Below are 21,870 nucleotides of genomic sequence, written 5' to 3'. Positions count from 1 at the left end.
CATTGTGAGAAATAGTGGAGCAGCTTGGTTTACAGAGAGAAGTTAATATTTTATTGAACACTGGGCTCATTCTGGCTTGGAAGCAATATCTGATTCAGGTAAGGCACTGATAAATGCTTATGCTTTTCCAAAATGGGTGTGTTTCAGAAAAGCATTCCCAATCCCAAAGAAGGTGACCCCTCACAACTAACAAGCAAGTGTAGGTAGATCAGGTGAGTGGAGACCTGGAGAGCCACTCCTGGAATAGCAGAAGCGATGGGGCCAGTCAACATGCACACTGATGCCCCCACAAGGTCACCAGTCATGGGGACAGACTACAGTTTGCAAGAACAGGTCTACAACATCACACATGGTTCAGGGGTGGACGACGTTTCCAAAGAACAGGAAGGATGAGATGATTTCCTTGACAGACAAAAGGCAAGTAAGTACAAAGGCCCTGGGTGCTAAGGGGGGATCGTCTCTCCTTGGGGCTGCCCTGTGCTGCCAGTGGCATATTCACATACATCTCAGCTTGGCACACTGATGGCAACAGTCAGCAAGTAGAGAATGGCTAAAGGGATAAATCATGATCCACGCAGGCCTTCACACCCTTGGCATTCTGCACAGAAGCAGAATTCATAAATTATTCTTGACTGGCTACTTGTTTTTGAACATCTTTACTGAAGCCATCATCTATTTATTTTTCTGGTTCCATTATAGCAGACTATTTAAAGGTTTTCTTTTAGGACAGGGTTTTTCAACCTCTCAACATAGCAACTGGCATTTTGGGTCAGATAATTCTTTGTTAGGGGCGGGAGGGATGGAGGCCTGTCCTGTGCATTGGTAGGATGTTTAGCAGCTTCCTTGGCCTCTACCCATTAGATGCCAGGAGCTTCCTCCCTCCCCTCCTCCAGTTATGACAACCCAAAATGTCTCCAAACACTGCCAAATGCCATGTGGGGGACAGAACTGCTGCTTGAGAACCACTGCTTTAAGCAAACATTCTCTGAAGAATCAGGCGCTCTGGCTTCAGGAAGAAGCTTAGGGTGGGGCAGGCGTGTTTATGCGCACAGGACTGCCCTCTCCTGGATGGCTGGGTCGGTGCAGGCAAGAGCCTCTCATCAAAATACCAGTTGCTTGGTTACTAAGGACCGTTACAATATAGCTACCACTAAGTGTAGCTAACGGGCATGGGAATCGATCCCAAGATAAGATTGATCTAGGGGATGGTGGTGGAAAGGACACTGAACTGGAAGAGGGCTTGGTTCCAATCTCAGCTTTGACGCTTGTGATAAGCAACCTGGGCCTCGGTTCTCTTATTGTAAAGATGAAGAGGGAAGACAAGATGAACTCCAGGGCAGTCGTTATACAGTTTGAGAGTCATGCAGGCTGAGATTCACATCTCTGCTCTGTCTCCAATGGCTGACCAACCTCAGGAAAGTTATGAGGTTGTGGGACATTTTAAAATCTCTGTTTCATCATCTGTAATCTGAAGACACTAATACCACTCCCTTGTTGATTCCATCTAGTCTCACGGCTCTAAAAGCCATACACATAGCTGTTAGGAGGATTAAACAGGTAGGTGCTTAGAACAGTGAGGACAATATAAGGTTAGCTATAGTTGAGGTATAAGTAGATATGATTCCAGTTCTGAAATGAGCAAATATTTATTTAGCATATACTGCATGCTAGAATTATGCTGGACATGAGCTATCAGGGGAAAAAATGAAAAAGGCAAACACAAAAATCAGAAAGAAGATATCATCAGAGTGAATATCACATTTGCTACATTAGTTTATTCATCTCCCCTTCTTCTGGACTGTTTATAATTCCTCCTCCAACCTCTAAGAGTTTTTTCCCATCCTCATGCTCAGTCAGTGGCCTCATTTCCGGTTTCTCTGAGAAAACTGAAGCAATCGGAAAATCTCTGCTAGCACGTACCCCCATCTCTACCCCTTATCAGCATGTGTCCATAATCGGACCCCCCCTTAATATGATAAACTGTCTGTGATCCTAAGGCCAACCCCTGCACTAGATCCCCTTTCTCACCTACTTGAAGATACCACTCCAGAAATTTTCCCTCTCTTTCTTGCTTCATCAGAATATTCCTCTCTACTGAATCATTTTTAATCACCTCACATCTTTAAAAAAAAAAAACCCTACTTTTTGACTCCTTTTCCTCCTCCAGCTTCCTTTCTATTTCTCTGTTCCTATTTACAGCCGAACTTCTAAGACTGTCTCTTATTCTTTCCAATTCTTTTTTCTCTGTCTTTCTCTTAAACTGCTCTAATCCTGATCCACCCCCCCACACACTTCTCTGAAACTGCTTTGTTTCACTTCCATGTTGCTAATTTCAATGGTCAATCCTTAGTTCTTATCTGATTTATCAGCAGCACTTGACACATTGAACCCTTCACCCCAATTCCAGGACAGCACATTTTTCTCCTCCTGCCCACTGGCTGCTCCCTTTCAGTTTCCTTTCCTTATTCTTCCTCATCTCCAAGACCTCTTAACATTGACATGCTCCAATGCACAGTCCTTGAATTTCTTTTCTATCTACACTCATTCAAATCTCATGGTTTTAAATACTATTCATGTGTTCCCCAATTCCCAAATGAGATCTCTAGCTGGCCCTCTCCAGAAACTTCAGACTCAAACAGCTAACTCCCTACTTGACGTCTCCATCCAGCCATCTAAAAGGCATCTCCATCAACACAACTAAAAAAGAACTTCTGCTCTTCCCCGAAAATGCTCCAAAGTCTTGTCCCATCTCAGCTGATGGCCATCCCATCTTCCAGTTGCTCAAGCTAAAAAACCTCAGTTTTATCTCCAACTCCTCTTTCTTTCACACCCTTCATCTAATATCAGGAAATCCTTCAGAATCTGATATGTCACACCATGTCCACCATTACAACCCTGTTCTAAGCCACCATCACCTCCTCCCTGGAGCACTGCCATGAAAATGTAAGTCAGATCATACCACTATGCTGCTTAAAATGCTGTAATGACTTCCCATTTCAGAAACAAAGTTCCTATAATGGCCTACAACGCCCCAGGATCTGACCCTGTGCTTTCTCTGACACTCACCTGAACCATTCTCTCCCTCGATCAGGCCACTCTCACTGAATGGGCCTCCTTGCTGTATCCCCAGCACCCCTCCCTCTTGCTGTTCCCTTTGCCTAGAACATTTTCTCTTCCTTTGCATAGTCTCATGGCTCTGCCCTCACCTCCTTCAAATGTCTGCTCACAAATTATCTTCTCAACAAGGCCCTCCCCAATCACTAAATTCAAAATTTGACCCCCCTCCTTAAGCATTTCCTGTTACTCTTCTCTGCTTTATTTTTCTCCTTACCACTTATCAACTTTTAATATACTATAAAATTCACTTACTCACTTAATGCCAATCTCCCTCTAGCTTCCAAACTAGAAGGAGAGTTGTAACTCCAGCATCTGTAACAGGGTCTGATATAATAAATGTTCAATAAATATTTGTTGAATGAATGATTGTATGAATGAATGAACCAACCTTCCTCGAGTAATACATCCTATCACAGAGATTCGAGACAACTTTCTAGAAGTCTTCCTAGAGATATCATTATAGCCTGGAGGAAATGCATCATGCAGCTAGCTATAAGTCTGGGTATTACAAGCAAGCTTTAAGGCATTTTGAAAGACTGACGTGATATTGATATCATATTAATGATCAATGTAAATGGTAGTTTCTCAAGGGAGGCAGTCCAGTTGGTTGGGATAATTTCCCAAAGGATGCAGGCCCAACTTAAAAAGGTTCCATATTCTGGCACATTCTGTGCACTTGGCCTCTTCCAGCAAACTGGCTCAGTGTCCTGCTGACACCCATCCTGCCTGTGCCTCCTGCTGGCTCAGCTTCTGCTCTGATAGCATAAGGGTTAGGGCAAAAGAGAAGAAAATCTCATTGACAGCACACCTGTGGTTCACCTAGTTCTTTCTGTGTATACAACACAGACACAACATTAATGTGAATTCACTTACTGACTAAGCACACACTTATTGAACTCACTCAAGGGCTATGCACTGACCACAGAGACAGAAAGAAAAAGACACAGTCCAGGCCCTCCAGATGTTCATTCTCTTGAGGGAAGACAACACACAAGTCATTAACTTGCATTATTGTTTTTTATAGACCTTATCACTACCTGACATAATCTATTTACTTATTTATGCTCTCTTTCCCCACTCACTAGTACCTTTATCTGGTTCACTGCTGTATCTCAGTACCCAAGCCACATAGCAGGCATTTGATGAATATCTGTTGAAAGAATGAAGAATATAAAAAATGCAGGGAAAAATGAAGAAGAAATATCTAAGTATGCCTGGGCAATTTATAGGAGATTTTCCAAGAAATATATTACTCAAAACAAATCTTGAATAATGACTAGTTTTCCATGAAGTTTGGGGGAAAAAGTTGGGGTGAAAGTTAGGAAGAGGAGCAGATTCTAGACAAAGACCACAGCAGGTGCAAAGGCACCTAGATGTTCATGGAGATTGTTTTCCCTCACACTTCCCCACAAGGACCATAAACTTCTGAAAAGCAGGAGCTGTTTTAAATTTCTCCTGAGCAATCTCCCTTCCCCCTGTTCCTAGGACAGGACTGGGCCACTAGGAAACTTTTGTGAAATAACTTCAGTTATCTTCTAGATCTCTGATAACTTAAAAAAGGACAATTTTCTTTTAGATTGTGTTCTCAAATACACCATGCAGAGCAGAGAATAAACCACAAAGCTGAAGCTAGTACTAGACATTCTCTAGTTGACATTAGTTCCTAATATAAGGAACACATACTGCCCCTTAACTGCAGAGCAAAGCTCTGGTCCCATCTCAGCCTCCTAACATCATTATGAGGCAGCCTGGGGAAAGCACCACTTCTCCACTGTATAAAAGGAAAACAGGAAGCCCAGAGGATTAACATACAAGGAAGGCCAGAGCCATCCTGGATCCCAGGTCCCTCGATTGGAGACCCTCTGTCTGACCTTGCTGCCTCCTTTCCAAGCATGGTCCTTTGCCTTTAAGCATGCTGAGCACATCCCTGCGATGACCTCTTCTAACTGCAGTACCACTGGGAGAGAAAGCCCCCCCTTCCCCAAATTGGCCTCTTTCTTCTACTGTTCCGACTGTGGGGCATCCCAACCACTTTATGGTAACTGGGGGTCATCAGATCAACTGGGCTCTTTCCAACCTGCCAAGTGCACCTACTGGATTCCCAAGGTTATTTCCGTTTTCCTGTAGCTACTATTTTCACTGGATTTAGTAGTCACTGTCACATTGCTGGTGGCAGACAAGTCCCAACTGACTAGTTACTGTCATTACTGAGGGCCTGGTTATGCTGCACTGAAACAATCCTCAAACAAGCCAGAGTGTGTCAACTAGTTAAGAGACTGATTAACAGACACTAGAGAAATAGCTCATCAAAAAAATGGCAAAAAATGATCAACCTAAAGTTCACTTTTTCTGCATTTTCTTTTCTTTTATATACATTAAAATATTAACTCATTCAATCATCTGACACAATAAAAGTCTTACAGTATTTACCCACTGAGGACACCCCACAGCACTGGGAACATTGGGTGGAGACTGAAGAGAGAGCCTGAGGGTTCTGGGACTTCCTGAGGGACATGAAATGAGACAGTCAGGTGCTGTGCAGGCATCTCTCACCACCCGGATCACCTGGGCATCTGCTGAAGATCAAAACAAGCAGCAGATGACCTGCCCAGGCCCAGAGCCCATCGTCCTGGCCCTGCATGAAAAGGCCTTTGAAGTCAAAGGGAGTTCTGTGCACCTGGGTCGGCCCACAGGTGAGTGGAAAGGAGAGGCAGGTGGCCTAAGGGGACGGCGGGTCTGGTTTCTATGACGCCCAGCCTCGGGGAAGGGGGAAGGCAGTCACTCTGTGCAACACCCTCTCCTGCGAAGCCAAACATCAACCTGCCCACAGACCCCTACAGTAGGTCCTGGGCACCTGGTTTCCTCTTCTGCCCTTCAACTCCTCTCACTTTTGCTCATTTTGCTCCTCCCACAGATAGAGAAGGGCTGTGCTTTAATATGTGACCCTCTGATGTGCTGCCTTCGGCCCTACAGAGCAGCCCACTCTCTCCCGGCCCCTCCTCTCAGTCCTGTGGCTGAGGCTGTTTAATGTCCCCAGGCCCTGGGCCCAGCTGGGGCCGAAGTGGGGGAACCGAAGGACAGCCCTGCTAGCAGCTCCCCCCCGAGTTGGCCTCGGGGCGTGTTCCTCTCCAACCACATCCCCAACTCTCAGGACCAGCTCTCGCCTTGTCCCCTGTGAGCAGGTTCCCTCCTGGGCTTGGACATGACCCCACTAAATCCCCTTTGCCTCGTTCTGTACTTTCCGATCTTCTGGTAATTTCCAGCCCATCCTCTGAGAAGCCTTCCCTGACTCTGCAAAGGGGGCTGGAGCCTCACTGTGGTGCTCCACAGCTCCCCAAATTTCTCCTCTTGCGATGTTCATCAGCCTTTGCCATCCTCACTGTGGGGAGAGGCCACCACTCTTCCCCAGTGCCCTGCCAGGGCCTTGTCCCTCCAGTGCTCACTTAACGTCTGTGCATTAAAGAACGAAAGAACGTGTCCTGCTCCATCCAAATCATTGAGGGTTTAAGCACAGAGACAATTCCCTTCACCCAGACTCATAGCCCATAATGGCAGCAACAGCGGGGCGGGCAGCTATGCCCTGGAGGCTGGAGTAGGAAGGTCCCTCCCTGGTCCTGATCTATACTTCCCGAGGCCTCACCTCTCCTCTGTGATTCTTCTTTTTTTTTTTTTTTTTTTTTTTTTTTTACGGTAAATGGGCCTCTCACCGTTGTGGCCTCTCCCGTTGCGGAGCACGGGCTCTGGACGCGCAGGCTCAGCGGCCATGGCTCATGGGCCCAGCCGCTCCACGGCATGTGGGATCTTTCCAGACCGGGGCATGAACCTGTGTCCCCTGCATCGGCAGGCGGACTCTCAACCACTGCGCCACCAGGGAAGCCCTCCTCTGTGATTCTTTAGGGCGAGGGCCCAGCACCACAGTCCACCACCAGGGCGTCAAGCCCTGCCACCTCCTGCCACACCTCACTCCCAGCCTGATCTGGCTTTAGCTTCTGGCCCTGTCATGTTGCCCTCTGGCCGCAGGTCCCAAACACCACATTACAGGCACAGCTTGCATTCACCAGCCAGCTGCTGTGGTCACAATACTGATTCAACTTGAACAGACAGACCTGAGGAGGTCTAATTTGATCTCCTAGCTTTGTATCCCAGACACAAGGGGCATGCGAGGTAGTGGAGAGCACAGGTTCTGTTCTAGAGCTCTGGCGTCAGTAAGAGCCATCATACTTTCTAGCTGGACCTTCAGCAAATTGCTTTCTCCGAACCTCAGTTTTCTTGCCTGTAACTTGAACATAACAACACGGGCATCGAAAGGGGGTTGCGACACTTAAAGGAGAGAACATAAGAAAGCACCCAGTGCCGAGCTTAGAATTTGGGAAATTTTCAACAAATGCTTGCTTTCCTGCAGGCACCGAGGCCATCACTTCCCTTTCCGCCAGGACTAAGACCACGTCAATGAAATGAGCTGGAAGATGCTTGTTCAATGTTGCCCTAGTTAAGACTACCAACTGTCCTGCAACTTCTGTTCTTTCATCTTTTCTTGGTAACAGAACCTCTCATTTTTAGGCTGTGCATGGCTGCCACCAATAAAATGACATTTCCTGTCCCCCCTTGCACATAGGAGTTGCCATGTAACTGGGATTTGGCCAATGGGTGTAGGTGGAAGTGTTGTCATGACTTCCCTGCTACCTTCCTCACAGCCCAAATAAGACAGGGTGGCTGGAACTCGAGTGTCTATTTCAGCTATGAGGTGGAAGCAAGTGGTAGGCTGTGCAACAAGAAAAAAGGTGCGTAGGTCTGTGACCTCTGGTAGCCCATGCTGGCATGGGGTCTCCTCCTGTGGGCTTCATTTACATGAGAGAGAAATTACCTGTCATCTTGTTTAAGCCACTGTTTTGAGGTTTCTGTCACTCTCACACAAACCTCATCCTGATTGATTACTCTCCTGTACCTGTTCGAACAAGGTTCCCTGCTGGATAATTATCAGAAGTGCATTGCAGGCCTTCAGCAAGCTTCCAGAGACCCCCGACAGAAGAGACTTCCCCTAGAGCATCTCTAAGCTGGAAACGTGGGCTTTCAAGGGCTTGGACCTCCAGAGAGCTGGCTGCCCATCTTGAAGTAATCTCCATGGGGTCAGTTTACTCCAGAAGAGAGGTAAGAGAACCTAGTTTACTAAGAACCTACTACATGTAGTTATTCCTACATATACAACTGGAGCCCACAGGGAACAGAATAAACTTGATAAACATTAAGAAATTATGTTAGCCTTGTTGCTTTGACATCTGCTGTGGTTTTTATCTGCCTGGTGACAGTCTCCAAAAGCAACTTACTCTTTTGTATTCATCTCAGAGTGTGAGTTTGGGCCTTAACTAAATCAAATCGAGGAGTGAGTGAGAGAAGATCTAGAGCAGTATCACTCAAACTGGGGGCCATAGACTAGTGGCCTGGGCTCACTTTGTATGTGATTAGTCCACAGTGAGGTAAGGAGCTTGTGCCAGAAGGTAGGTCAGCTGCATCACTAGGCCTATCGTCTCGTTCTGCTGACATTTTTTTTTTTCACAGCAAGACTTTCTTGATGGAGGAAGTGATGGAGGGATATACATTCTGGCATAAGCTCCTTTTCTGGTGTCAGACAACCCTTTGAATAGCACTGTTCTAGAATGTGGTTGCTCTCTTACAGGGATCCAAAAATATATAACCCTACCACAAACCAAGTGAATCAGAATCTCTAAGGATGGGGCCCAGGCATCTGTATTTTAGTAAAGCACCATAGCTGATTCTGAGGAATATCTCTGGTGGAAAACCACTGTATAGGTATGACAGCAGAATGGAGGACAGTACTGTCTTCTCAGGAGCAAAGCAATGTGAACATCTGTGCATACTTGCTTTACACTTAAGCTCGTTCTTCTGAGCACAACATTTTAACAGGGTCTTTCCTGGGTTCTTTTTTTTACATACTGATACAAAAGAGGAAAAAGAATTTCCTGCTTTTTCTCCCATGACAGAGCCCCAGGCACCTTCACTGTTGGCATCAGATGCCTTTAGCTGCATGGGAAATTTGGTCCTTACAAAAACAGGCCAATGGTTCCAGAACGGTGATGTTTTTCATGCATGACTCCAGGGTGATGGACCCCACTCCCACTGCCCTTACCTGCAGTTCCCAGGCTCAGGAGCACAGCCACCCAGGGGACCCAGAAGAAAATGAGGATGGCAAACGTCCACAGTGGCTGGAACAGCAGGAAAGGAGAGTTGCTGATGGCTTTATTTGTGACTCGGAGAAGTTCAACTGTCAATTTTATTCTCTTTCTGAGGACAAAAATCAAGACGAGCAGAACTGCCTGGTGAGAAAGGGGTTAAATTATTCAAAATAATGAAGAACTGAGAAGAGCTGAAAACAAACCCCAATATTTTACTGACATCTTGGCAAACAACTCTTTTAAGATAGTTACTCCCTACTTTTATTATAATAGAATAGACATATTCTCAAATACTAACTGAGCATCTACTATGTGCTGATACGTATGCTAGATCCTGCTGCTACAACAGTGGACAAGACACAGTCCCTGCTCTAAAGGAGCTTGCAATCTGGTCAGAGAATGAGAGAAAATGAGAATGAGGTCCTCTGGGGTCAGGGAACCGTCTATTTCTTTTTCCCTCCACAGCACCCAAGATGCTCAGAGAATGCTGAAGGACTGCAGAAGGTCAAGGGGACACAAGTATGAGGGAAGAGGACAGTGATCGTGCCTCAAAGCAACCTTCTGTGCCTCCTCCTCTGCTGGCTTTGGCCTCCCTGTATCATATTAAAGAAACAAACCTCCCTCTACCCTCACACCACGGTCCAGCCACCATCATCTCTCATCTCCTTCACAGGCGAGCTTCTTCAAGTACTAGTGCACACTAGCCATCTGCACGTCCATACCTGCACTCATCCTTCAGCTACTGTAAACCTCCAGACCCCAAGACTCTCCTGAAACTGCTCTCCCCAAGGTCACCTCATCTGACCTCCTGAATGTCAAATCCCAAGGAAACATTCCAGATCTTGCCTGACCTCAGCATGGCGTGTGAGTCTCTTGTCCCCTCCTCTTTTCCTAAAACTTTCTCCTTTGACTTCTGTGACTGCTCTTTCCTCTGGCTCTCCTTCTGCTTCTTCAGTTGCTATTTCTTGGGATCCTTTGGGTGGTCTCTCCTACTCCTCTGTGGTTTTAGAATCCTTCTTAGATGCTGATAACCTTTAAATAAAAATCTCCAGGATCCAGTGGTTAGAACTCCATGCTTCCACTGCAGGGGGCATGGGTTCAATCCCTGGTTGGGGAACTAAGATCCTGCAGCCAATTAAAAAAAAATCTCCAGCCTCATCTTTCTCTAGGTGCTGGATGAGTAAGCACTTCAATTACTGACCAGGCGTTGGGTGTCCTACAGTGTGTCAAACTCAACTTGTCCTGAACCGAATTCATTATCTTCATACACAAACTTATTTCCTCTGTATTCCCTACTCCAGTAGCCCTAATTTTCCTGGACTCTCTAAGAAAAAATCAGGTTCCTCTCTTGCGTGCTTCCATTTTATCCCATACTTACCCTACTGTAGCACTCAACATACTCTACTGTAGATGTTTATTGTCTGCATTTCACATTACATCAAGCTCCTTGAGGGCAGAGCCGTCTGTTATTGTCAAGGACTGGCACAGTCCCAGTGCACAGCACAATCTCAGTCACCTCAGACTCAGTTTCCCAATAGAGCTCTCAATCTATCCTCTCCTCTCTATTCCCACGTTGATGCCACAGCTCAAGTCTCAACGTCTCTCACCCAGACCCCAATAGCCTCCGCACTACCTTCTGCTTTTAATCCCCTTAGCCCTCTACCTCTGCCTCAATCCCTCCTCCAACCCAAGCTAAAGGGATCTTTGTAAAAGGCAGAGTCAAGGATATCTTCTCCCTGCTCAAAATCCTTCAACATCTCCCCAAAGCTCCTGGATAAAGATCGAAATCATCATCACTGTAAATCAGGATCTTCCTGGCACGGTCCCTTCCTGCCGAGGGAACTTCCTGCAGGCTCCTCTCTTGTCTATGTGACCCCTCCCATGCTACTCCCTTGGCCTAAGATGCCCTTCCTCTTCCAGCTGGGCTTGGGCATTGCTGACCTCAGGGACCTCATAATGAAGTGGAGGAAAGTCAGAGGGCAGTGGGATAAACTGCAAAACTGCTCCCGGGGCTGGGAGCAGGGCCTCCTGCCATAGCTGTGGGGACTGGCCTGAGGAGACAGGGAAGATGCCCGGAGGAGACGGTAGGAATTTCCGTCTCTGTGTCCTAAATGCCTAGCACAACCAACAAGGAAGACGGACATTTTTCGTTGTTGTCGTTTTTTACTAAAAATTTTAACGAGGCTAGCTCCTGAGTGGAACGGTAAAATGTGTTTGTTTAAATGTGTGTGTGTTTTTCAACTATATTTTATATATATATATATTTATATATATATATATATTATATAAAATGCTCCCCTCACGTTCAAAGTACACCAGGATATTGACCACAAGTGATGAGTTAACTCTAACCCATCACTTCCCCAGTCTCAAGGCAGATCAGCATTACCCACTGGGGATGGTGCTAGGGGTGCTGGCTGGGCGGGGTGGACAGCAGAGCTGACTCACCACAGGGATCAAGCCTCAACTTCACCCTTCTGGGCTCTAAGCTGCAAACTGCTGCACCTCAGCCTGTGCCCCTAGGCTGACACACTGAGGCGAGCATTCGATGCCATTCATCCCATTTTCTTCATCGCTGCTAGTGGTTTTATTGAAACCACTGAAATAATATTCCTAGGCAGCCCCCCTCATAGGCCACCATCTCTCCCCGTGTACCACGTCATGGCGTTGCTAGCCCTGTAATTCATCTCATCGTGGGGCGTGTGTTACCTTTGTGTTTTGTCTTGCTAGGTCCATTGCGTAGTGCAGGGCCCTGGGCATAACAGGCGCTCAGTAAATGGTGATGGTGACAAAGAAGCTAGGGCTCTTATGAGAACAAGCTCATCAGCAGCCAGTCCTTGGTAGAGACTGAGCAGCAGTGACACGTGTGTTAAATGAATGGTGTGCGAGCCGTGGTGCGCTTCCTCACTCTGCTCTCACAGCCTGCCCTTTCCCTAGCCTTAAGCTTGGTGAAGAGCATTCCCCCAACCCTGGCATCCAGCGGCCATTAATGGTTCAGTGTGTGAAGACAAAGGGAGCCCTGTGGAGGGCTGGGGGTGGGGGAAGGGGAGAAGCAAGCTCTCCCGGCTCCCAGCCCTTCTCCTCCCTGCCCCTAGTGCCAACAGCCCAGCATGCGGCCTGGGGTGCAGGGGGGCGTTTATTCTCCAGCCTCCTGCACACGCCCTGGCTCAGCTACGGGCCTGGTCCCAGGATGAACCAGGAGCTTTGCTTTATCGGATACTTGCTCACTGAGATGCAGTTCAAGTGACAAACACAAACCTGACACCTCACTAGAAAGGAGAAAACGGGAAGCCTATACCAAACGTGAGAACCGAAGGATTCCCTTAGAGGAGAGAGCTGAGCTGGTGAGAGAATCTGCCCTTGCTGAAAGATTTAATGGGTGTGTGGAAACCCCGGCTGCCATGCCTCCATGAAACGGTTAGCAAGCAACACACCAAAGGATGCCCGTGGGCCACCTGAAATCAGTTCCCGACCCTCTCCGGGGCCCTGTGATTCCAGAACTGCTATCAGCACCAGGGGAGGGGCCAGAATGATTTTCAGTTGCCAACCACCCTCCCCCAACAACCAGTATCTCCAGGCTCAATGCTCTCTGTTTGCCTGCTCTTAACTAGGGAATTCACCAAGGAGGCGACGGTTCTCTCAAACCAACTTAGCCTAGCAGCCGCACGTCTAGAAACAAAGGGCTCTCTGTGTTCAAGGGCAGTGCGAGCTGTCACAGCCTTGAGAGCAGAGCATCCACTGGCTAGAGGGGTGGCGACTCTCCGCAAACCAGGAAATGGGAACTGTTGTATGTCTGGCTCCCTCTCCACGCTGCGGCGTCCCCCCTATAGCCGCCTGTGGGTGAAAGCGGTTCTACTGTGTTCAAGGGTAATGAGTCAGCAAGGGTAACGAACCGACCTCTGAGATGGCGGACGTGACTTGGAACGAAGTCAGAGCGTTTACTCATCTTTTTGAAGGCTGCAATGCATTCCTATGTAGGTATCTCAAATAAAACACAAAGGCACTAGACATGTATGTATACTCACTACACTAACACGTATATACATTCTGCAGTGAAAGAAAAACAAGTGCTCGTTGTTTTTTGGTTAAAATCTAATTATTTGGATTTCAGAGTTCTGGCCGGCTACTTGATCTACTGCTGGAAGGGTGCTTCTTACCGTGATAACTGTAGACACAACAGCAAACCCGAGCAAACACTTCATATTCTCCCTTTCTGTGTCCAATTCTGTGCTGAGGTCATTAGTATAGTCATAATACAGCCACCATAAGACACCACAGACAACTGGAAAGCAAAACACCAGCAGAACTCAGCGCGCATGCCATGAAGTAAGCACCCGCCCCTCCCTTCACACCAGGCGGCCCTGCTCAGGCAGTGGGTCCCAAATCCCTGGGGCTTTGCAGGCCATGACCAGCTCTCTGAAGCAGCTGGATGAGGCCAGCTGAGGGCCTGCCAGACCTGGGGTGGCTGCCTGTCTCTGGGAGATGCAGGGAGGTGACTCAGGAACACAGATGTGTCCTGTCAGCCTAGCCCATGGGTGGGGCTGGGTGTGAGCAGGGAGGAAACTACACCGATGGGATGGTGAGAGGAACAATATTAGAGTCTAAAGTCTAAAATTTCCAAATGAGCTCTGCGGGTGACAACTCCAGGGGCAGCCTGCATATTGGATTGGCACCTACAAAACTGGGCGGATGCCCCGACATTGCAAATGCTCTGCATTCAGGTACTAAGTGCCACCTGCACCACATCCACAGTGATGACAGGGAGGTCACAGTCGTCTTTACTAGCCGTAGGTGGGGAAGGCACCCTCACAAGCCATAGTGCGTGTCCTCCAGCACCTGCACGCTGGGCACCTGTGATCTGCAGAACTGATTGTTTAGGGAATGAAACACCTACGGTCATGCCAATTATTTATTTATTTGGTCATGCTAACTATTAAAAATTAAAATATCCTATACTTGTTCGGAAACAGCTGCTGCCTTGAGCTCCCTGCATGCCTCTGCCCCTCGGACCTTCTTCCCCGACAACTTCTGGATGGATCCAGGATCCAGCACTGAAAAGGAAAACAGTGGGTACCGGGCAGGGTCTCCGGGACCCTGCCCCAGCTCAGGGCCTGCGTCTCTTCAGATTGGCCGGAGCCTTTGCATGACAATGTGGGTACCCACGTGTCAATGGGTGATGTGAAAATTCAGAAGACATCCTTTAAAGCAATGGTCCCCAACCTTTGTGGTACCAGGGACCGGTTTTGTGGAAGACACTTTTTCCACGCACAAGGTGGGAGGTGGGGAGATGCTTCAGGCCATAATGTGAGCGATGGGGCGGGGTGGGGGAGGAGAGTGGCAGATGAAGCTTCGCTCAATCACCTCCTGCTGTGCAGCCCGGTTCCTAACAGGCCTCGGACCGGGGGTTGGGGACCTCTGCTTTAAAGGGCTTCCAACAGGCACTGGAACTGACTTTTAATGGTGTGGAAACCAGTACCACTCACCTGTCCGGCTCATCTGAGAGGTGGCACAGTGCAGGAGAGACAGAAGGCTGGGCAGGAACTTTGCTGTGATCTGTGACACAGAAGCAATCCTGTGGTCCTCCCTGTCCTCCCTGGGTCTGAGCCTCCTCATATGTATCATGAGGGAGTTGGACGAGAGACTCTCTAAGACCCCGTGTAGCTCAGAAATGCCAGCTTTTAAGTTCTACACTTAATGGTAAGGCTTTTCATTTAATCAAGAAGAAATCAATCAAGTGGAAATACTTACACAGCAATCCCAAAACAATCAGTGCAATGAAAATGTGAACCAGAAGGGTGGTGATGAATCGGAAGGTGAACATCATGGCCAAAGACAAGGCTAGAAAATTAAGCAAAACGTATCAATTCTAACAACCATCAAGGCATGAGGGGGATGATGATGGGGCTGGAATGCCTAAACCTTCCAAAAGAGTGAGGGCTGAGGACTTCCTTCAATCTCTAAATATCTTGGACATCTACCAAACCAAAAAACAAGACACACCCAGGCCCCTCTCTGAAGCATACACAAGTTAGGTCTGTGACAGTGCCACTTCCTGAAAGTGTTAGCACTCTTCTTGAATTAAAAAAAATTTCTTTTAAAGCAGGTATTATTCCCCAAAACCCTAAACTTTCTTTTAAGTCCAAATGAACCATCTAAAATTTTTTATCAAACTTAACTTTTTTGATTTCATAACTTATCTAAAGTTCTAATTTTGTGTTCTCAGATGCTCCCATTAAATATGAAAGATGAATGCCTTTAAAAATGAAAAATGGGGGCTTCCCTGGTGGCGCAGTGGTTGAGAGTCCGCCTGCCACTGCAGGGGGCGTGGGTTCGTGCCCCGGTCCGGGAAGATCCCACATGCCGCGGAGCGGCTGGGCCCGTGAGCCACGGCCACTGAGCCTGTGCGTCCGGAGCCTGTGCTCCGCAACGGGAGAGGCCACGGCAGTGAGAGGCCCGCGTACCGCAATAAAAATAAATTAAAAAATTTAAGATTATAAGATGTATGTATAAAAATCTGCACATCAGTTTCCAATTGGGGGTTTTAAGCCTATGAATTTATTCTAAGTACTTCAGTGAATTTATAAATACTATATTACTTTTTTTTCTAAACAAGAATTCAAGATTACATATAGATATTTGGGTGTAGTGGTTAAGAACACGGGTTTAGAATCAGATAGGTCTGGGCTGAGTCTCAGCTTTGCACCTCTGCTTGGCCAAGCCTCAGACCTCTCGAAGCCTCAGCTTCTCCTACAAACAGTGATAGGGTCCTGAGGAGGTTTAAGGTGTTAACAGCAAGCTCGATGTCTGACACACCTGGGTCATAAGAAGTCTGGAAGTTACATAATGGTGGCTAGCTAAGCATCCCCAAGCATTCAGGAATTAGTAACCTTTGGGTAATGAAATTATGGAAAACTCAATTTGTAAACTGGCAAAATTATGTTAGTGGTTGATCAAAGAGTTTCTTTCAACCTTCCAAGGTTGGGAGGCAGCCGCTGTAAATAACGGGGTAAATAAGAGGCCACTACTATTGCCTACAGCAGCAGAGAGCACTAATTCGTTCAAAGAGAAGGTTGACTCTTAAAGGGGCTCACCGAGCTGAAATAGCAAATGGGAAGTCAAATGGTCAGGAGTGCCTGGGGGGCTGCTTCCAGAAAGGTCGGGTAAAGGCATGATCTGGCTCAAGACCTTGACCCTCCTACAACCCAGCAGGCCTGTTCCTAGGAGGAGCTGGATACATCAGGCCAATGCCCTCTGATGCTATTTCACATGATGCACACACCTCCTTCCCTTGCTCACCAAGCAGCCTTGTGATCGGGCTCGCCTAGGGGAAGAGGGCACATGGGCCAGAGGACATGCATTCCTGGTACTTATCATGGCCAGTTCACAAAGTGGCAATCTGCTCTGCACATCCATCCTTATGCAGAGCTGAGGGGCAGGCCCTGGAACGTGGTCACTCTCTAAGGCAGCCCCACCTAGTGAGGCCTCGGGCCAGACAGCTAGCTGGCGTTTCTCCAGTCTTACTGCCCCCTGCTCCACTTGAAGCTGAAACCCTGAAAATAACTACAAAGAAAATATATGAAGTGAAGTTTTATATTTAAGTCAAGAGGCTAATTTCCATTGTACAACATACATAAGTGCTAGAAACTTTGGTATAAGTAGTCACTGAAATAAAATTAATTGAAAATTACCGAAGGCGAGGACACAGAGACCGAGGATTGTGTCTCTTCCTGACATTATTCCACTTAGAATTCGATGGAGGGCGTCAACATCATTGATCAAAACAGATGCAAACAGGGAATAACACTCAGGCGTTTGAGGGATGCATCGATTAAACAAGGGAAAAGACTTGCTAAAAAATAAAAGAATAAGTGGCAAAGATGTTTACTTAATTACTTATCTTAAAAAAAGATGTTTATTTAAAATTCTCAGCAACCAAAATGTATAAGATCTACAGTAATAAAAAGAAGTTTAACATCTTGTTTGCAGTCTACACTTTACAAAGCCAGGCATCTGTGCTGCCACAGTGTTCAGCTGATGCCCGGATGGGAAACTGATTATGGAGACCCATAGACACCAGAAACCTCATCTTGGGGAGTGACATTGCTGACTCTCATGTCTTGGCCGTTCCTGGATAACAAACTACCAACTCCAACACAAGAATCACATTTCTTTTAGGAACTGTTAGAGATAAGGACTGGCTCAATCAAATGCTGTACTAATGAAACCACCAGCTTTATTTCTATCCTCTTTAAGAAGACGTAAAAGCCTTGAGAGTTTTCTTACAGAGTGAGTGCTTAATAAATGAGTGATAAATGTATGAATGAAGCTGTGGTTGATAACTGCCTTGGGTAGATGAGAAAGCTGACCTCTTTTGGGGCCCTTCCTGAAATGGAAAAATGCCCAGGAATGTTCATCCTAATGAATCTTAATGAGGCCACACACACCTTCACAGCATCCTGCTCTTCTTTCCTTCTGTGGGCCCCAAACAGTGGAAATAATCCTGACCCAAGAAGTGCCAAATTATCTGACAAGTTGCTAAAACATTGGGCAGTCACCAGCAACGCATTGCCATGAAGGCAAAATGGCTTCTGAAACCCCAGTGAAGTTCAACACAGAACATACAGAAGGATCTTTCTCAGGAGTCACAACAGTTTATAAGAGTTCCCGAGTTACTGAATGGTGATTTAAGAGAAGAGTAATACAACCGAGCCGTTGTTTTTTTTAAATTAAAAATTTTGCAAGTGTGATACATTCACACAGCTCAGATTCCAAAAGGTGCAATAGGATAAACTGTGAGAGACTGCACTTTCTTCTCCTTGAGCCACGGAAATACCTTTCCTCACAGGCGACCGTTGTTTTGGTTTCTTGTATATCATTCTAGAGACATTTTTAGCATACACGAACATAATAGGAAATTTAAATAGGAGTCTGATGCTGAGGCTCAAAGATAAAAATAAAAATTATATCCCCAAATGAGATGCCAGACCCCACCAAGCAGGGCTTGTCAAAAGAGAGGTAGGAGAAAACTGGTTATTCTCTTAAATCCTTCACCCACACTGAATGTAAGAGTGTTGGAAGTTGGAGATTAGAAGAGCATTTTATAAAATAAACTTTTAATTTTGGAATAACTTTAGTGTTACTGAAAAATTGCAAACATGGTACAGAGAGTTTCCATGTACCTTCACTCACCTCCACCTAATGTTAACATCTGCCATAGCCACAGTACATTTGTGAAAATTAAGACATCAACATTGGTGCTACACTATTAACTAAACCACAGTCTTTATTTGGAAGTCACCATTTTCCACCAATTCCTTTTTCTGTTCCGGGATACCACACTGCATTTATTTGTTGTGTCTCTCTTGGTCTGTGACAGTTTCTTAGTTTTCCCCTATTTCTCATAACCTTGACACTTTTGAAGGTTCATGGTCAGGTATTTTATAAAATGTCCTTCAAGCTATAGAATGACCCTCACATTTTCTCATGATTAGGCTGCAGTTATGGGTTTATAGGAAGAAAACCACAGAGGCGAAGAGCTATTCTCAGAGGATCACATCAAGGGACACGACAGCAACATGACACCACTGCTGAAGTTGCCCGAAATCACTTGGTTAAGGTGGTTGGTACCTGCCAGTTTTCTCCACTGGAATGTGACTATTTTTCTCTTTCTACACTCTGTTCTTCAGAAGTGATTCACTAAATCCAGCCTGCTCTCAAGAAGAGGGAAATTAAGTTCCACCTCCTGGAGGAGGAATATCTACACACATTATCTGAGATCCTCTGTAAAGATTTATCCCCTTTCTCCCATTTATTTATTTACTTAATTAGTCATTTATTTATATAAGTATGGACTCATGGATATTTACTTTATCATCAACCCTAGTACGTAGCTTCAAAATTGCTAAATAGTACCCTGTGAGAAACAAATTTACCAACTAGAGCACAGTGTTTATGTACAGTATTTTAAATTTTTGGGGTTTTTTTTTTTTTTTGGCTTTAGCTTACAGTATGCAGTCACAGGGTTATTTCCCAAAGTTACTTAGGCCAGTTCCTTTTCTCTCTACCCCCTTCAGTTAGGTTATGTCATACATTTATAATAAGTTAAATTCGTTTGTTGTAGTCTACATTTTATCCTGAGATCTCCTGATACCTTGGTTGATTGTATTTTTTATCTGGATACAGTTGACTGTGTACAGGTGTTGGCAAGTGCATAGACTCATGTACAAGAGCAATTCTAAAGAGATGTTTTTGGTTTTGTTTTGAGAGAGAGAACTGCCATGTGAATCTACCGCTGTCCCTTAGGGTAAGGGATACTACTCCTAAGTCAGATGAGAAGTGTTTCCTGGAAAACTCAGAGGCTTTACAGACCTTAACCTGTGGGTTAAGGTCTGAACCCTGAGAACGGGGTGGGGCTGGTGTCCAGGACGGCTACATGGACGACTGTGGGGACCTTAGCGGAAAGAAGCTGTGGGTAGCTGCTCAGTGCCTTGGGAAAGGGGAAGGCCCAACCAGAGGAATGGGGCAATGATCAGCCAGAGCAGAGATACACTCGACCATGTAAGGGGCACTGCTGGTGAGAAAGCCCATTGGTGGAACTTTCCAAATAACCCGAAAAGTGCTTCATGGAGAAAGCTGGCTGGAACATCTCCCAAGCCCAGAAGACTCATCCTAGAATCAGTACTAGTCAAGTAAAAATGCTCCTGGCTCCTTCTGTCTTCTCTTCACTTTTGGTGTGCCAGCCCCAAGAGTCAGAAGCCCATTTTAGCAAGCTGGGAAAGGAAGGGGTGAGGAAGCAGGAGAGGAGAGAGAAGCAGAGGATTGCACCTCCCCTGACCCAAGCCGTCCCCCTGCTCCTGACCCAACCTGGGGGAGGGAGAAGCTTCAACTTCTGGTCAAGTCTGAAGTCTCATACTACGCTGAGCATTTTAATTCCTGAATTGAAAGTGTCTCTTACCACTTAAAGTGACTGAGTCCTTACTACCTAAAAGTAACCAGAGAAGTCTTGGGAACTGTGTTTTCATTCAGGGGCAGAGAAAAAACTAGTCTGGCTGAATAAATTGAAAGAGACAGAGAAACAAAACTAGAGTAGCTTTCTAACTACATCCTATAGGTTATATCTGATGTAATGATTATACAAGCAAATATACACACACACGTATACATACTTATATGTATATAAACACATAAGTCACACTTATGATATTTCCTTTTTATGGAAAAGGTGGTACACTGCATACTGCTTTATAGTTTGCTTTGTTTTTTTTAACTTAATACATCTTGTAGCTCTGCTCATATTAGAATATAAGAGATTCCTCTTATTTTTACTGAGGTAAAATTTACATATAGTGAAATGTACAGATCTTAAACATACAGTTAGTGGCTTTTGACAATTACACCAGCCCTTTCAAGGTGCAGAACAGCTTTCTTACCCCAGAAAGTTCCCTCATGCCCCCTTCCAATCAATCTCCATGCCTTTACAGGCACTATTAGTCTGATTTCTATAACTAAACATTAGTTTTGACTCTTGCCTAATCCCATTTAAATGGAATCACATAGTATGCACTCTTCTGTGTCCAGCTTCTTACACTCAGCTGTCACATGTATCAGCAGATCATTCCTTTAACTGCTGAGTACTATTCCACTGTATGAATATACTACCACTTGTTTGTCTAGTCTCCTGTTGATTGCCATTTGAGTTGTTTACAGTTTTGAGCTATTAAAAGTAAAGCTGCTATCAAGGACCTACTGTATAGCACAGGGAACTATATTCAATATCTTGTAATAACCTATAATGGAAACCTGAAAAATAATATATTTATATACATACATATATAGTGTGTGTAACTGAATCACTTTGCTGTATACCTGAAACACTGTAAATCAGCTATACTTCAGTTTAAAAAAGATGCATCATCATCACCATCATAATTTTTAAAAAGCTGCTAGCAACATTCGTATATGTCTTTTTAGGGACATACATTTTCATTTCTCCAAGTAACTACCTAGAAGTGGAATTGTTGGGTCATATGGAAAGTGTATGCTTAGCTTTATAAGAAGCACCAAACTTTTTCCAAAGTGGCTGCAGCATTTATATCCCACCAGCAATGGCTGAGACGTTCCACCTCCTCACCAGCACTTGATATGGTTCACCTTTAAAATGGGAGCCCTTCTAGTAAGCACGTAGTGGTATCTCATGGTATTTTCCATTTGCATTTTCCTGATGGCTAACAATACTAAGCATCTTTTTATGTACCTATTGGCTCTTTGTTTATCTTCTTTTGAAAAGTGTCTGTTCAAGTCTTTTGCCTGGTTTTATTGGGTTGTTTGACTTTTTGTTATTGATTTAAAGTAGGGATCAGCCAAATTCAGCCCACCATCTGTTTTTGTACACGAAGCTTTATTGGAGCACAACACAATCCATTTCTTTATGCATTTTCTATGGCTGCCCTTGCCCTGCACTGGCAGAGTTAAGTTCTAGTGCCTACTGAGATGATAATGTCCACAAAGCCTAAAATACCTACTATATGGCCCTTTAAAGAAAAATATTGCAGATGCTGATTTA

General features: G+C 45.6%; 1 protein-coding gene across 3 annotated transcripts in view; it reads right to left on the bottom strand.

Moving 5' to 3' along the window:
* The window catches only part of SLC44A3 (solute carrier family 44 member 3), an 84,551-nt gene that overhangs the window by 41,232 nt on the left and 21,449 nt on the right, over window positions 1-21,870 (bottom strand). For all 3 annotated transcript variants that reach the window (XM_082614623.1, XM_082614624.1, XM_082614625.1), the window contains exons 6-9: window positions 16,997-17,157; window positions 15,057-15,146; window positions 13,466-13,590; window positions 9,263-9,449 (exon numbers count right to left, since the gene is read on the bottom strand). In XM_082614623.1, the coding sequence (XP_082470749.1) occupies window positions 9,263-9,449; window positions 13,466-13,590; window positions 15,057-15,146; window positions 16,997-17,157 (563 nt within the window). The remainder of the gene's footprint in view (window positions 1-9,262; window positions 9,450-13,465; window positions 13,591-15,056; window positions 15,147-16,996; window positions 17,158-21,870) is intronic.

The sequence above is a fragment of the Mesoplodon mirus genome (assembly GCF_964341445.2).
Source record: "Mesoplodon mirus genome assembly, chromosome: 3".
NCBI lineage: Eukaryota > Metazoa > Chordata > Mammalia > Artiodactyla > Ziphiidae > Mesoplodon > Mesoplodon mirus.
This window is presented reverse-complemented; position numbering and strand designations above follow the sequence as displayed.